Source organism: Cyprinus carpio, chromosome B11 (assembly GCF_018340385.1).
Source record: "Cyprinus carpio isolate SPL01 chromosome B11, ASM1834038v1, whole genome shotgun sequence".
Lineage (NCBI taxonomy): Eukaryota > Metazoa > Chordata > Actinopteri > Cypriniformes > Cyprinidae > Cyprinus > Cyprinus carpio.
In genome coordinates this window covers 16,173,806-16,192,710 of record NC_056607.1, presented here as the reverse complement: position 1 = coordinate 16,192,710, position 18,905 = coordinate 16,173,806, and the positions used below count along the sequence as shown (strand labels likewise).

Here is an 18,905-nt window from a genome sequence, read left to right as displayed (position 1 = left end):
AGTAAAGTGAAATTTAGACTTGTTTTCCTTTCCTTTGTACATTTTGCACACTGCGCTAGTACAAAACACTAGCGCAGTGTTTTTAATGTGAACTAAAACTAAACTATTAAAATCGCTTTTTTGTTAACCGAAATAAAGCTGCATACAATTTAAATATGAGATGAGCAAACAAAATAAAAAAGAAACTGGAAAATTATAAACAAACTAACTGAAAATAAAATAAGCTTATGTTGTAAAGTACAAAAATGACTAAAACTGAAATAAAAATAAAGTTAAATAGTAATATTTAAAAACGAATTATCTAATAAAAATTACAAAAACACATAAAAAAAATTCAAAATTGAAACCAAAATGAAAATACACAAATAAAAGCTAATTCAACATATTAAAAAAAAACTATAATAGCATATAAATAGTACCAAATTAGCAAATGGTGACCCAACACAGCACTTAACAATATTTTAGAATGAGAGCATGTCATGCAACCTATCCATGCTGGCCTTGTACACCGACATCAATTTATATAGTAGATATTTTCTTCTTCCTTATTTATAGGCCATTTATTATGCTACTCTAATGATGCAGGATTATAGTATATGGCTAATTGCATTTTATTATTTGCATAATTTAGCAATTATTTTTCTCTGTTGTCGTCAAGTCAAGGTAAATTTAAACAAATGAAGACTAATAAATATAATTTAATGTTTTAACTGTGAAATGTAGTGAGCTTCACATGGTGATAATAATCAACTAGCTAGAGTTAAATCCATATTTAAACCATATTTTCACACTATGCTTATCCTGGGTTTTTGTTCTAACTTGATTCAAAGTTCTAAATGTCTGCATTTACACAACTGGGAGATGTTTTTGTGAATAACAACTTTAACTACATTTCATCTTTTTTTGCAGTTGCTAGCTCTGCTGTTTGAGCTACATGTATATACTGTCAAGGTGCTAGCATTTTACAGCAATTAGTAAACAACCAACAACCAATCTTAAACTAAACAAATCTTCCTGCATGAAATATTCATGTACAGCTGCATAAACGTCCATGCTCTGTTTAATTTCATTAACAGAAAAGGTTAAAAACCTAACAGTACTAGCAAATTATTATTCCTACATACAGCAGACTCACCTCTTCAATGTATAAGTGGGCCATAGAAGTGCACTCAAACAACATGCCAAATTCTTGGCATCAACCACTTAAAGACAACACAAACAGAACTCAAAGTCTGTGCAGTCTCTGTATACACAGACACACAACACACACATGCGGCCTGATAGGTCGGAGACAAGAAACTCAAGCCAAGAATACACTCATGCTGAAGGCATCTACCTCTTGACACCAAAAAGGTACACATAACAGAACCCAGCGCTCTATAAAACACTAGAGGATAAATCTAGCACAACAGCCTAGCCACCGAAATCAGATTGAGGTGTGTGAGCGCACGTGTGCACGCGCCGATGTGGTCTTGCAACTGATCGCGCTTGCTCGTGTGTAACCTATAAACCTACATAGACATTCATCCGCTCATAAACGTTGCTAATATGACAACTAATCATTGCTGGAGTCGTTAGCAAGGAAGAAGTGATTTAACAGCATCATAACAGAGCATATAAAGGCGCCCTCACTGGAATTCAGGAAGAACACACAAGGCAACGCAAACTTCACACGAATAAACCTCAATATCTCATAAAGATAGTCCATGAGGATGCTGGCACTGCATTGCAGTCCTGCCTGACCTCCAGCTCAGAGTTTCCCTTCACACTGCTGTCTGACTCGCTCCCAACATCCCGCCTTACCTACCTCACTCGCCGGTCCGCGCGGAACTTCAGCATTTTCCCCCAGATCAATCATATAAATCAGTGGGATGAGGCCAGGTGGAGAGAAGAGCAGGTTTGTGACGCCAACAGCAGCAGGAGCTATAGGGTGTTGGAAACAATAATTGCTGTCCTCTTTTCTCTCCTTGAGCATGTGTGCTGTTGCCAGCCAGCTTCACACACTCTCTCTCTTTCTCCCTCACTGGCTCAACCTCTATATCTCATTCTGGCTCTCTTGCCTTCTAGATCTGCTCGGCTCAGCTTATTTGGTTACTGGTTTCGTCCGACTCTCTCTCTCTCTTCCTCACACACACATGGGGCCTCCTATCACAAATCAGATTGAGATGTAGATGCTACCCCCCCAAAGCATAACCGAGGAGGAGTCATGACCAGAACTCCTCCGGGATGTCCATGACAGATTTTGGCTGTGGTGAAGGGGAGTAGCTAAGGCAAAAAACAAAAGACGTTATCCACTCAGGTATACGGCTTTGCATCTGCACCAGCCCCTTGTCAAACCTTACCCAGAGACGCACACATCACGCCCACACAGAAATAATTAGATCTGTATCTCACACAGAGACAAGCTCAGCATTAAAAGCACTAAGTCAGAGTCAGGCGTATTAAAATGTCACTTTGTCATATATATTCATGTCAGATCGACTTTAATTATGTCTATGGACATATTTCCGGCCATTTTCCCCCACTCTAATGACTCAGTCAATCATCTTTGAGTAAGGGGTAACTGCAGAAAAACCATTTAATTGGAAATAAGGCAAGTAGCACTATAATGTGAGAGACCCATAACCCCAAGCACTGAACTTTGGCTTGTAACTCGTCACAATACTTTGTATTGTGATACTTTACACACTTAATGCCAAAAAACAAAAACTAAAATCCTGTAGATTTACGGTGAGGATGGGACTTCACATCATGTAGAGACCAGCAATCACCTAGCAACCATACAAAACACCCCTGAAGCCCCCTATCAACCACCCAGCAGCCCCTAAGAACATCCTAGCAACCCCCTGGAGACCTACCAATCACCCAAAACACACTATCTGCCAGCTAGCAACCCCCAAGAACACTCTGGCAACCCCTTGCAGTCACCCAGAACACCCTGAGAACCCCCTATTAACCACCAAGCATTCATCCAAAACACCCTAGCATACACCTAGCAACCACCCAGAACACCCTATCAACCACCAGAATCCATTAACAACCACCAGCAACCCCCATTTGAACACCCTGGCAACCACCAGGGGACCCTAGACATCACTCAGAACACCAACCACTTATCAACCACGTAGCAACCCCATCACATTCCCATGGATAACCTGGCAACCATTAAGAACACTCTAGTGACCACGTTGCACCCTAGCAACCACTTTCCACCCTAGCAACCACCCAAAACAACCTAGCAAGCATCTAGCTACTATCCCTCTCCCTAGCAGACACTCAGAACCCCCATCAACCATTAATCAACTACTTAGCAACCCCATCATATTCCCCTGGATCCCCTAGCAACCACTAAGAACACCCTAGTGACCACTTTGCACAGTGGCAACCACTCACAGCACTGTGGCAGTCAGTTTTATACAGTCAAGCACCACTTGAATAGTTATGTCATAGTATTGAAGTTAACTGTTTCTGTGCAGAGTGATAAGCTGAGATAAACAGAGGCCTTAGTGACTGTGAAAAGATTATTATTTAATATTTCACCCACATTGTACATCAAATGTGAACTAGATCAATAAAAAGTTAGTGGCATCTGCTGAGGTAAGTTTTACGCTTTGCCTCAGTGAGGAGTTTCAGAGCTGTCAGATACACTGAAAAAACACACGGCAGTCGTCCTAGTTCTTCTATCTGTGGTCCTCAATTATAAGTGGTCTCACCAGATGGTCTCCGTACAGTGTCCCCCACTGTAGAGGGATATGACAACTACACATACAAATAGTAGGCAGCAGATTACCCCTCTGAGGAGATTACCTACATATTGATACCCCCTCCTCACCCTGGATTTCAAACCTTTATTCATCTCTTGCATTATTTAAACAATGAGTTATTAATATTTAAATTGAACTCTTGAATATCTGAACTAACCCTATAGACTTAATTAAAAAAAATAATCATTTGTATTCCTGCTTATATTGCGTTGTGAAATACGCCATCATTCGTTCCTCAGTCATTATCCTTTCTTAAACTTTGAAGAGCTTGCATTCATTCAACAGTAAGACAAAGAGCTGGTATTTAATGTACCATATAAGCCTGTAATTTGGTTTTTGCTTTACAGAACGAAACGTGGCATGCAGAGTCTAAACAGCACTTCCATTTGCTAACAATTTACCTGCTGTGTTTGTGCTGTTAAAAAACATCCTTCTATGCTGCGCTTAGTATCAAGAGCTGCACACTCAAATTAAAAGTGTCCTTGTGGTGAAGGAGTGAAGGTCAGCCAGAGAGCCAGTTTGTCATCTGTGCTTGCGGTACTCAAATGATTCGTATGAGCACAATCTCAATCTCAATCTCAATGAAGAGCACTCAGAGATCATCTGGGAAAACCACAGACAATATGTGGTTTATGTTTTGTGCAGGGGTAACCATAATCAGTTATGATTATGGTTATGAATTATAATGTCTACTCGTTTAGACTGGCAAGATGAAAATCTAACTAAGTGTCATTTTTGTGAATTATGAGTCATAAAATAATCTTCGCTGTCAAAACTAGAATTTGGAAATGGAAAGGAAGGCAAAACTGTGGGGTGAGATCCATTTTAAATATGGGATTTAAAAAATAATTAAATGAAGAATCATTAAAAATATGGAAACATTCTTAAATAATTTAAAAAATCTGTCAACATTAATTGTATTTGAAAATACTCAAAACGTGGGATTTAAAATGAAAAAAAAAAGATTTTAAAAATTAAAAGAAAGAATAGTTCAAATACAGAATTAAAAAAAATTATATTAACATTATTTAAAATGTAACATTTACAATTAAAGTGAAAAAAGTTTTTTTCTAAAATACATTTTTAAAAGAAATACTTCAAAATATTTAAATATTTATATTTAAAATAAACATATTTTAAACAAAAATACACAAAATATGGGATTTAAATTTTGATTTAAGGTTTAAAATGTAAAAAAAAAAATCTTAATTTTTTTTTTAAATTTTTTTTATTTTGCTTTATTATTATTATTATTATTATTATTATAAAATAATATTTAATTATATTCGAGATTCCATACTATTGCATGCTTGGTCACAAATCAAAGTTGTGACATAGACTATGTAAACTCTTTTGACAGTCTTATTTTTCTTGCTTCTATTGAAGCACAAGATGCTCTTTGGAACATCTTAAATCATTCAGGGTTTACACAAAAGTTTATGCAGCTCACATTCTGCTGTCATTAAAGAAAAAAAAAAGAAAAAAAAAGAAATAGTTACTTAAAAGAAAACTCTAAAATGAACACACTTTAAATTAATAATTTCTTTATTAAAATTTGTAATGAAATTCATTGCATTAAAAGACAAAAATGCAACAGAGTGATGTCAGACATTCAGATCTCACTGTATTTCAACTGTGTATGTCAGATTTGAGTATTTATTCCCGATTTGTGCGCTTAAGACATTTAAAACACACCCAACTACACCTTTGACAAGTTAACCCTGAACATCACCGCTGGTATTTCATGATGTCAGATCTACAGTGCTCCTGTAAAAGGACCCAGCGTTTTCTGGCTGCTGGTGTTCAGCACACTGACAGGTTTTCAGGTTTCAGCTGAGAGTAAAATCCAGCATTAGACCTGACAGTCTCTCGCTCCCCTGCCATATAGAGAGAAACGAGAGGCATGGCACAGGCTCTTAAGCTTCTCATCTCCCTGTCATATCATCAGACAGGTCTGAAAAAGCATATTCATAGCGAAAAGGGATAGCAGCGAACTTCCTAGAATCACACTGGCTCATGGACCTTTATTAAACCATAAAGGGAGGAGCAATTATGCATCTGTGATGTCATTCTCCAGCACGTTGTTAAAAAGATGCTAATTAGATGGAGCACTATGATGAATGGGACGTGTGTGTACGTGCCTGTGCATATAAAAGATATGCATTCGTTTGTTTTCATTGCTATGAGATGATGCAATCGTAAGCCCCTCCTCTGACCTCAGTACAGCCAAGATGGTGGCGGCGAGCAACATCACAATTGCCACATCACAGCGACCACATCCTCACCGCGTGGGAAGAAAGATGAGAGGGGGTTGGAGGGATGATGGGAGGGAAGGAGGGAGGGATGTGGGATGAATAATTAGACTTGAGCGCTGCCTCCAATGAGCTTGCAGTGGCAGTATCGCATAGCGAACCACAAAGCGATGCGCTGAAACCTGATCATTGGCCCCCTAATGTTTGTACATAGACATAGAATATGTACATATACACAAACAGATGTAATGCATGACTTCATAGACAAAATTAATTATAATAATGATATGGCATTGCTTTAGGTCACTCATGGTCATTTTAAACCATATTTGTTTTCTTGGAGATGTGAGAAAGCTGCTGCTTTCCTAGCAACAGCAATCCTGAGATCACACATGCATGTTCACACTCACATGCAATGACTCATCCAGCATTAAGAACGTCAGAGCCATTAATAGAGGTTTATATACACACAGAAAAATACACCATCTTTGATATATGTATGATGACAGAACATTTTTCACATGATCGGATAAGGATCGGATAAAATGCAAAAATATACATGATTTAACTTTGTAAATGTTATTATTTTAATTCTTATTTTTGTTTTCAAGTAACAATTGACATTTCTAGATAATTTAAGCAAAAAATTACAAAAACTAAAATTCTAATCAATATTAAAAACAGTTCAGCATTGCTGCTTAATATTTTATGGAATCTGCAATGTGCCTTTTCAGGATTCTTTGATGAATTATTTTAAACCAAAATTGTATGTAACCTCATAAAATGTCTGTACTGTTACTTTTAAATCAATTTAATAAATGCTTGTTGAATAAAAGTATTAATTAACTTTTTTTTAAAAATCTTTTTACTGACATTGTATTATGGTGGCCCAGTAGTGCACACAACAAAATATCCACAACACAACTGAAACAAGCCGCAATAGAACGAAATTAGCACAACACAATGGAAATGAGTCGCAACACAAAGGAAATAAGCCACAACACAAAAAAACACAATTCAACCGAAACGCTGCAACACAACGAAATTAGCACAACATAACAGCCACAACACAGCGGAAATAAGTCGCAACACAACGGAACAAGCTGGAATACAACATAATTAGCACAACACAAAAGAAACAAGCCGCAACATAGCATATGCTTTGTGTTGTGGCACTTTTGTTGTGTGGAGATTTTGTTGTGTTGTGCACTACTGGGTCATCATAGTGTACTTTAGCAACTTTGTTCTAAAAGAGTTTCAATATTTCTTAAGGAAAACACAACGAATACTGCATTTTCTGCAGCGGAAAAAAAGTGTGGGTGATCCAAGAGTAGCTTATAAAATTGCTGTGAGCTGCTGTCCTCGGGGGGAGGCATCATGGGATCTGATACAGGGAGTTTCCCACTACTTCCCTTCATGTTCTTCAAAGCTAAGGTTACATTTTTGAACTGCCAAGAGCTGCCTAGGGCTCCCTGTCTTCACCAAGTGTGATCTCATAGCACAGAGAAAGAGGAGAGAGCAAGAGAGAGGAAAGCAGCAGTAATAAAATAAAAGAGCAGAGGTGGGGAAATTTACCTGTGTCTAATTAATAATGGAGTCTGCGGTGAGTATTGATTGTTAAGACTCACCCAAATGGATCAATGCACACTGGTGGAAAGGGGGTGCTGACAAAGCTTTCACTCAGGACTATCCTATTGAGTATTGTGCTCAGTGTGGCATGAGACTGTCCATTAAAATGCCTTTCCCCTAATGTAACAGCATTTAATACTTGACATTTAAAGGAACAGTTCACCCAAACAGGAAAATCAGTCACCATTTACTCACCCTTGTGTTGACAACCCACATGCAATTTGTTTTCTGTGGAAAACGAAAGTAAAACATTTTGAATTATCTTTACGGAACTCCATGACTCCAAAAAAAAAAAAGACAAAGCATATATGTGACCTTGGTCATAAGTAGCATGGGTATGTTTGTAGCAATAGCCAACAAAACATTGTGTGCGTCAAAATGATTGAATATATATTCATTTGGACAAGGTGTTTTTCTCAATATTTTGATGTTTTGCACCCTCGGATTCCAGATTTTCAAATAGTTGCATCTTGGCCAAATATTGTCCTATCCTAATAAATGGAAAGCCTTCAAATGGTGTATCTTAAATTTCAATTTCAAAAAATGACCCTTATGACTAGTTTTGTGGTCCAGGGTCACATATTATATATAGATTATATCTATCTTTTTTGTTTTGTTTCTTACTTCTAAAGGCAGATCTATCTATCTATCTATCTATCTATCTATCTATCTATCTATCTATCTATCTATCTATCTATCTATCTATCTATCTATCTATCTATCTATCTATCTATCATCTACCACTTTTTAATCAAGGAAAAAAATAGCATACAAGTTTGGAATAATATGAAGGTAAATAAATAATGACCAATTTTTTATTTTTAGGTGAACTGCCCCTTTAATGCTCAGTCATTCCCATTGGAATGAAAAGGTTTATGCTGCAAGCTATGAAATAATTAAACCCTAAAGCTATCAAATTTACAATAAGCTTATCACTCAGACTTCATCACCTCCACTGTCTATTTGGTTTATTAATTTGATTGTTAGTAGTTTTACACAGCCTGCCACAGACTCAATAAATCATGAAATATTAAATATGCACATCTAAATGACGAACAAATCCAATGGGTGAAACTGGCCCCGGGCCATGAAAACACAAAACTTACATGACAATTCGATAAAACAATTCACAGATCGGTCTTCCCTCCTGCCGGCCAGCAGACGGTAAATCTGTCAGACACACCCTGATGACATCACCGCGGTGGAGAGTGATTAGTGCCCACTATCAGGTTTGCTGGCCGAAGCTCAAATCCATCTCCCTCCCCCTCTCCCACTTACTCTCTCTCTTACTCTCACTTCTATTGGAAATGTACACAAACGGGCACTGCATGCTCCCTGACCAAGTCAAACAATACCTTCCAGAACATTGCTGAGCTATGCTTTCTTTTGTAACTGTGAGATTCATTGCTCAACAGTGCTTACGATCTTCCTGTAATTTCAGGTGGAACTGTGTATGTTTAGTTATGAAGAGACCTGGCAAAGTTTCAGACTCTACGCTGATATGTGCATTTATGATTCCAATAAAACAAGTTGTTTTATGATAATGCTAATCATTATGTCATTTATGATTTTAGTCAGATAATTGCGCCACATCCCATTGCTTCATTTAAACAAACAATAGGTGCCTCATTACAAAAGGAGGATCATGCAAAGACAAATAGGCTCAAAAAAGGTCTGTGATTACAGTTAAAGAGTTGTCAGAATGAATAAAGCAGGCCTTCGCTGCCCTGTCTGAAGCAGAAATCAGTCAGGTGACGACAGAGGTGCAGGTGCTACAGTAAAATCAGATCAAAGGGAGATATGGGTAATCTAATCCTTCTGTTGGCAAAAATTCAACTCAGCTATAGAACTGCTTTACAAGAGAATACTAGTGTGTGTAGATTTATGTCCATACTAGTTATTCCCATGTATACTGTACCTTTCAAAAGTGTGGGGTTGGTAAGAATTTGTAATGTTTTTGAAAGAACGCAAAAACAGTAATATTTCAATACATCTTAAAATGTAATTTATTCCCGTGTCAAAGGCAAATTTTCAACAGCCTTCAGAAATCATTCTGATATGCTGATTTGGTGTTCAAGAAAGATTTCTTATTACTTATTACTATTATTATTATAAAGTTTAGAAACAGTGAAGTTATTTTATCAATATTTACACACATATATATATATATATATAATTTACACACATATATATATATATATATATATATATATATATATATATATATATATATATATATATATATTAGTGTGCCTGTCTGTATTAATGCCCCTTTTCATTGTTGTCTATTTACAATAATACTTGCATAAAATAATTTACAGTATTATCCTATTAAAATTCAAAGCAAGTTGCAATCAGTCAATCAATAATTAGAAAATAATAAGTCGTATTGTTTTCAAAATTACATCCAATAATCACCAAACAATATCCAAAATATATTCAAAAAAGATAATAATGATAATAATAATAATGATAATAATAATAATAATAATAATAATAATAATAAACTTTTGGAAAAACTAAAAATAGGATAAGATTAGTGGGAAAGGTTTATTAACCCTATGACATTATGGTTAAGATAAAATATAACAGATTTGTTTTGGTAAAATGTTCTCATTAGTCCTCTTGTAACCTCTTGTGAGTTGCAGGATCCTTCAACTTAACTAGGGTCCATCAAGGACCTTGTATACTCTTGAGACAAGAGATTAAGAATGAGGCAATATCCTTTTAGGAACACAAGGTAGTTAGTAAATCCCCAACCACAAGGCATGGCTTAAGACTGAGACTGGGGTTAAGGCAAAGAATGTAAGTACATATACGCAACACAACTTCATACAAGGAATGTGTCCTTTGACCTGCATCTCAGACGGACAAACACAATTACAACTTCAGAGGAATCCAGATTTCAAAATCACAAAACAACAGCGACACTGCATGGGGTGGCAGAAGTGCACATAAAGTCTCAACAAGCTAGTTAATACTGGGTTTAAATTAGATTTGCAAACCTGCAACAAAGGCAAACGATAAATAAAAAAAAATTCAGTTTGATCAAACTATTTTGTTAGGTTCCTGTTGCCAAAGGTGACAGCTATGTGGTTGAGAGCAGTTTTTAAATGCATTTGGGACCAAATGTAGTAAAGCAATGGTTTATTGGGTTCATAAAAAGTCTGATTCCTTCCAAATTCGATTGCAAGTAACTGGCCACATTTTTTTTTTTTTTTTAGAAAAACCCATTTCATCTACCAGTGTGATGCTTATCGTCAGTACTTGTAGTCGGTACTAATGCAGTATATTTTCATTAACAATGTCTTTACGTCATAGATAGATTAAATATTAAGCACATTTATTAAATGTGTTTACTATTAAACACATAGTCGAGAAAATTTATTTTTAATAATTTTACTTAGTTTTGAGGATCTTTTGTGTCATTTTTGGTACATGTGCAATGCACTAAATGCTAATATTTAAAACTGGTGATTTATTAAGAAAAAAAAAATTGAACACTAGAATACTAGAAGAAATAATAGTTATGCTTCATTTATTCAGATCCAAATCTCATACACATGTATGTTTCTATAATAATTATATAATCTATAATAATTTACAGATAAGAGCAAGAATCGTGCCGTGGTATTCAGTTAAAAAGGATTCAAATACACCCACGACCTTGATAATTATTTTACATAATTTCCTCCTTGTGCTAACACAAAGCATTCTCTCTCTAGAGCTGAGGCTAAACAGAAACTGCTGATAACACAAGGAAAATTAATTTGACTGTGAAGAAACTTAAGATTAAAAAAGATTAAATAAAAATAAATCACATGCAGTTCAACAGCACAAATGAACCCGAGTCAATACTAGAAATAGTAATGTTCAGGTTAACTAGGGCTCATAAGAAATGAATTGTTTGAGAATAAGAAAAAAACTAAGATCATTGAATCATGTGAATACAAGCACACAGGACATCCCTCACAAAATATTTAACATGGTAGCTGCCAAAATCTTGTAGTTACTACTTATTGTTGCTACTGTGGAACTACTGTATAATGCATTAAAATGGAATCTCCTTCAAACGATGTACAAAGATTTCGGAAACCTACAATTTAATACAGTAGTGGCTAATACAGTAAAAAAACAAGTTATCACAGTTTTACTGGATTAACAGCAACTGCAACAACTACAGGATTTTGAGAGAAAGTATAGTTACCATGGTACATATTGGTATATATGCAAGTTAGAATGTGGTAAGTGATTTGCAGAAACGTAGCACTTGATTCTATTTACACACTAATGTTCCCTTGGTGATGACATCTACATCAATGCTAATTCTGGAAACAAGTGCTAATTAAGTTTCCATTCCCAAAGTATGAAATTAACACATATAGATATATTTTTAGTTTGAACAAACTTTTACATTCATTTACTTGCAATTCTTGAGGCAGTGTTAAATAATTAACATGCTCACGGTGTATAGCACAAATCAAATGTTGACAAAACAAAAATTCAATCAACTATCAGAGGGAGTCTTATGGGATCTGCATGAAATATGGCAGAGTTGAAGTTGCTTCTTTGAGCAAACCTGTAATGAAAACTCATTTAAAGTTGCGCAAAAGCAACTAGCTGGTGAGCTGTCTGAATGACTAGTCACCTAAGGAATCCCTGTATAATTAGGCTGGTTTCAGGTTCACCTTATCCTGAACAGACAGGTTTCTCAGGGGACATTAACAAAAGATTAAAGATTCCATCTTAAAGGGGTCATGAAGGTCATTGTGCTATAAATACATTCTATAAGTTTCAGAACTCAAAAAATTCTTGAAAGGCTAAAAGCCAATCTGCCAAAACGAAAGGTTTTGGAATGTGCCACTTTATGACATAATAGTGTGACTAAACACGGCCTCCCAAGACGACAATCAACACCTGCTTCTACATCACTACCTGTTTAGCCCCGCCCACCAATTCGTGCACGTAGTAGGTAAATGACGTAAAGGTAATGATAAAAATTATTTGATGAACTTTATTTTTAATGTGCCAGACCACGTCAGTAAGAACTTGGTCCTTTGTTCACTTCATTTTACTGCGGATTCATTTACAAACGAGGCACAATTCGATGCAGCGTTTTCAGAAAGACTGAAACTAAAAGACGGTGCTGTGCTGATTGGATACGATGTCGCACCACATTAGTGTGAGTAACTGTTTTCATTACGTGCTCACTATTGCTTTGTCTGTAATTACAGATCGTTTAATATGTACCGAATAGTTACGCATTTTTAACCTAAATCAAAACAGCGTCCATCTATGAAGGATGTAGGCTGTCAAACATGCCCAACCGTCAGCCAATCATAGCAATGGGTGTTTACGTCCGAATCTACAATCCACCACGTCTATTCAAATGCAGCATTCTGATGAGAGGGGTTAAAAACAGGACAGAAAATAGCTTATTACTTCTAAATTATTAAAAATCTTGATAACATTGTAAGTGGACATCAGAGAACAGTATAAAATAAAAATAAAAAACAAAAGCAGTTTATGACCCCTTTAAAAACCCAATGTTCATTGTGGCATGGTTAGAAAACAGAATGAGAAGCAACAAAATGGCTAAAGATGTCAGTCTGTTGTGCATGGCTGTAGCAGCAATGTTTTAAAGGGGACAACTTTAAATTGATAAATTTATGATTTCATGCAGATTTGAGTTCAGTACTGTCATGTCATTACACAGTAAAAGGGACTTAGAACTCAACAAGGAAAGCTGGAAAAGGTCAAACAGCTCCACAGGCAAGTGACATTGCAGCCTAGATCACTTGCAAGTCAACCAGATTGGTCTTGGGCCATACAGCAGAAGTCCTATCTGTGCATCTGTTCCTGTGTCAGGTCAGAGAAGAACTAGGCCAAGCTACAGTACAACAAAGACAACAGATGCCACTCCTAGATAACCCACTATAGTAAGACTGCAGTGGAACATGAGAGATGATGACACACCTGAACTCAAACAGGCATTACTTTTTGTTTTATACTAGGTAAGGACGTGCATGTCCACATAACTGATTTTTACAAATTTGTTGAATTTACTCAATTACACTGTGTTATGTGAACTTTCAGGTGGATGCAATAGTTCAACTAAACAACTTTAGTAAACAGCCCTTACAAAAAATAAGTTTGTTCAAGTGTGCTATTAGTATACTCCTTTAAACTAAAAATAGCAAAGTATGCTTTTAGTTTACTTTTTATGTACTTCTCAGAAATGGGCTTTATGTAGTCCTCAGAAATACACTTAAAATGACATTTAAGTATACTTGACTTATACTTACAAAGAGTCTAAATATATTTGAGCTATACTTGTGCTCCTAGAATCCGTGTTTTCATTGTTTTACGGTAGAGGGTGCTAGTACACATCTTCTGTACAGAATTTCCAAAAAAACACAAGTGAAGAAAAAAAAGAAACAACAGATACTAACACATGTAAACTAACATGATCATCTGACATGAAACAGCATCAAAACTGTAACGTTATGGAATAAAATGTCTCTCTTAAAATGATACTCTACATGATAAACATTTGGACTGCTGTGTGTGTATTTGAGCGCTGAGAACTGTTCGGTCGCTGTATATGAGAACTGAGGAAGTGGAGCGTGTGCACGCACGAGAGAGAACACTTCTATCAGCACGATTCCGCCTATCCCACCTTCACTAACTTTAAGTTAATCGACAACAAATTGTGACTCCCTGAGGACGTCTGGTTGCCTTATCCCTACCCCTTCGGGTGCTGAGGCCATTGTTTCAGATTGCTAGTTCCCATTTTATTAGCCTATCCATCCACTGCGGCTGCTATACTGACTAGATATGCAAATGCCCCTTATCCGATCGCAATCCAATGACAGGGATGCACATTTTGAAAGACAATTGCATTTTGAATGTCCGGTAGTCCTCAAATAACATTACAGTTTAGTCTCGTCTAGTTAACGAAGATGCGGCATAAATTTCGTCATAATTCCGTCATCAGATATTATTCTTAGCTCGTCAACGTCTCATCTTAGTCACTGAAAATTTTTTTTGTTATCGAATATTTTTCGTCGTTGTCTTCATTAACGAAATTAACACTGACATACAGTCAAGTATGGTGACCCATACTCAGAATTCGTGCTCTGCATTTAACCCATCCAAAGTGCACACACACAGCAGTGAACACACACCCAGAGCAGTGGGCAGTCATTTATGCTGTGGCGCCCGGAACAGTTGGGGTTCGGTGCCTTGCTCAAGGGCACCTCAGTCATGGTATTGCCGGCCCAAGACTCGAACCCACAACCTTAGGGTTAGGAGTCAAACCATTAGGTCACGACTTCCCCATAAAGTATAAAAATATACTTGAACTTTACTTAAGTATACTTAATAAAATAAACTTGAAGTATACTACTTTTTGGTAAGGGAGTACTTAAGAGCATCTAGCTTGTTGGATTAAACATTCAGCATACGAATCACAACAATGGTGACAATTCAATCTCATTTACTATTATTAATTGTACTAACCATTTTATTTGCTCTTTTTGTTGTGCTACTACTGACACAAGGAAGCAAATACAATTGGAAAATAAAAACAACAACTTTGAAACAAAGCAATTGTATAATTTATTCATGCTGCAATGCACTCTGGGAGTCAGTAATTCTGAGTAGTAATGTTCCTCAGGTCACAGATTCAATTAAGTTAAGAAAATTTAAATGGGTTAAGTTAATTGAACTCAAAATAAGTAAGGAATACTTTTAATATATTAGTAGAGATTTAAATGACACTTAAAACAATAAAGTTAAGATTACTTAATTGAATTAAGGCAACAAGCTTGCACAATTGAATTAAGTAAACTTGACAAATTACTTTTTACAGTGTAGTTGCTTGCACACACTCACACCAGCTGGAGAGGGGCGTTCCCAGAACATTCCTGAGCATAATACCACCTCCAGTGGGCAAAACTCGCATTTTTCCTTTCATATGTCTTCTTGGGTAAGGGCTTTTTTGCAATCTTACAACAAATAGGATGTTGTGTGCTAACACTAGACCATTTTAAATCAAAATAAATTCCCGACAATACCTCTTAAGTCTTGCTGACCACTTCAGCTTCAGTCTTTCCATTCTTACAAACACACGTTTACTTAGGTGTAAGAGAACTGGCAACCTGTGTAGTTGTCAAGGGATGCATTCCTCTTGTGGCATGATAGGACAAACAAAAGTATAGCACAGGGGTGTCCAATCCTGCAGGGCCACTATCCTGCAGAGTTTAGCTCCAATCCTAAACAAACACACCTGAGTCAGCAAATCAAGGTCTTCAGGATTACTAGAATCTTCTAGGCAAGTGTGTTTTGGGCAGATTGAAGCTAAACTCTGCAAGACATTGACCCTCTAGGATTAGGATTGGTCACTCCTAGTAGAGCATTCTTAACCTCTCCAGTTGTTGAACTTTGATTTCTGGGGTTCTTCTCAAGTCGGAGACAAAATGTCCTGCATGGCACACAGACTGTTTATAAACACAGATTCTTTGTACTAGGCTTTATTTTTTTACTAGGCACCACTACCATTATTATTCTAAACTGCAAGTTTTTCCTCTTGCCTTACAGCACTTTCACGCTTTTAACTTTACTGTGTTTAAGTGAGGAAAATTCTTCCAGTCAAAACACCCCGGCCTGCCCTGTGTTTCCCAAGAGTAATCAGGACTTGGAGGTTCTTGTTCACGTCTGCAAAACTCTCCCTTTACACAATTTCCCCATCTGGGAACAATGAGGTAAATCTCCATTTCCACTAAACATAGAGGTGAGCCATTACTGATAATGTTTTACAAGCAGGTGAAGGGTTAGGGATAGGCAGGGGCTCTTAAACCTGATAACCTTCTTAGCATCAAACAATAGAAACTCATTGTGAGCGTGCAACTTCTTCCACTAGGATCAAGAAGACACAACTTAAGCTGGTACTTGTGTTTTGAAGCATGTTAGCTGGTCCAGGCTGGTTATTAGTTGGTTTTGGCTGGTCGACCAGCCACCAAGACACCTTAAGGCTGATGAGCAATTTTGGGTATGAAAAAATGGGTAACAAATTTGTATCTTGATACTTTAGATCAGTCGTGGGCTCATTTGGTTGCCCATTAAAGGCAACATTGACCAAAGTTGCACTGCTCAAAAGGTTGCCCTGTGTATCATCAGCCTAAGGTGGCATGATGCGCTGGTCTGTTCTTGGTCCAAGATGGTCTACCAGCTAATGACCACGTGGACCAGCTAAAGACCAATTTACAAAAATTACCCCATTTTAAAACATAGCAACCAGCTTAAAATGGATTTTCCAGAAGGGACTACTGAAGGGAGTGTTCATGCAACAAAAACAATCTCAGGTGATCACAGTAAAAGAAAAGCTATTCAAAGAAGGCTATTCAAGGATAAAATGCTTCAGCTAACATACAAAAACACCAAACACTGAGCAAATAAACTATACTGGTATGGGACACATTCAGAATCCAAATGGTTATCCTATAACATCAAAAGAGACCAATGCTAAGTTTATACAATAATTAAATGTTAAGGAAGTCTTGGTAGTAAAGCTCAAACTTTACATGAGCTCTAAAGTAAATACCTTGTACCCTCACGCTGTAAAATCATAAGATATTTGTTGTGGTCCTATATTCCAGGCTTCTGGATCCTGCAGAAGCCCCACGCCCACATTTTTCATTTATCCACACACATACACAAACACATGGTATCCTTCTTGTTTCCAAACAGACATTGTCCAAACAGTCTAGCACAAAGTACAACCTCTGCACCACTGGCATTAAATAGAAAACAAAACCAAAACTTTAGATGACCTACCTCACTACACCTTTCTCCGGTGTGTCCTCTTTCATTCTTCTATCGGGTCCTTAATCGGTATATTGTTCTCTACTGCTCCTTTCGCCTTCGTTTTTAGCCTCTCCAACTTCCTCTCAACTCTCACTTTGTCCTTCTCCACACTATACCTCTCTTTTTGTGTTGGCTGTTGAACCAGAGCCAGGGTCCAGGGGCCAGAATGAGTGGAATTTAAACAAGAAAAGCAGAAACAATCGCTTCTTTGCGGGTAATATCTTTTCTTTTTCCTTCAGCTGAACTTGCGTTCACATATGGATTACATTCCCAGGGAGGCAGCCAGCTGGATTTAAGCACAGTGGCTTTCTCTCTCTCCTTCGCTCTCCTCTACAAATCCCCCCACAGCACAGCCCCTGCATGCTCCCTCATTTCTGCAGTTCTGTTTCTACTCTAATCATTAACTCTGATTGGAGCGGCGGTCCGTCCTTTAACCCTTTCGGTGGCCTCCTGACACGTATTCCTCATGGGTTAACAAAACAAAGTTCTGACTTCTGGATTGCTTTGTACTATCAACCCGATGGTGGAAGTGAACAAGAGGGCCACTGATTCAGTGCTAATGGGCTGCAGAATGTTATATAACATGGTGAAGTAGGGCAATCCATCTAAGGTTTGGATGGACTATGCCATACTAGGGCTTTCCAGCAATCCATTGTCATAGGATGTCCTGTCCAAACTCTTCATTCTCAGACTGTCCGCTAAAGGTTGAAGAGAACAGGTGATAAGACACGCTAACGTTTGCCAGTTTTGATAGTAAAGTTGAGATATAAAGGGGTGAATATTACCACTTTATCAGTATTTGAGCATAAAAACCTGGGTCTTATGTACTAAATGTTCAGAAACAGTACAGTGTGCATTATATAAATAAAATTCCCATTATTTTAGCTCAAATATGCCTTCCAGGAAAATATTCAAGTTATTGAGAATATCTTATTCTCAAAACTCAGCACTATCTGCGTGATGCAGTTAACATTGTACTGAACAGCAGTAAACAACACTATTTGCTGGGTGACGGCAAACAAATTAGTGCTGCACTAAACCGCAATAAACGCATTGCTACTTGCCTGGTGCCATTAACGCTGCACTAAATGACAGTAAACTACATTTCATTTAAAAGCAACACTATCTGGCTTCTGCAGTTAACAATGCACTAAACTACAGTAATCTGTAAAAACACTATTTGCCTGGTAAAAATGATGACACACTAAATGCCGTTCAACATTATTAAAAAAAAAAAAAAAAAAGAAAGAAAAAGAAAAAACTTTTTGCTTGGTGCAATTAATGTCATGTTAAACAACAGTAAATGCAATGCTAGTTACCTGGTAAAAATTTTCAGCTATGTTTGCACTATTATTACCTCATTTACCCAGCCCTACTTAAAGGGACAGTAAAA

General features: G+C 37.0%; 1 protein-coding gene across 1 annotated transcript in view; it reads right to left on the bottom strand.

Moving 5' to 3' along the window:
• LOC109109930 (pleckstrin homology domain-containing family A member 6-like) overlaps window positions 1-18,238 on the bottom strand; it is a 60,538-nt gene extending 42,300 nt beyond the window's left edge. Inside the window, 1 exon segment of the mRNA XM_042734216.1 lies at window positions 17,483-18,238. Within this exon segment, the coding sequence (XP_042590150.1) occupies window positions 17,483-17,517 (35 nt within the window). The 5' untranslated portion in view covers window positions 17,518-18,238.
• Between the last annotated feature and the right edge of the window lie 667 nt (window positions 18,239-18,905).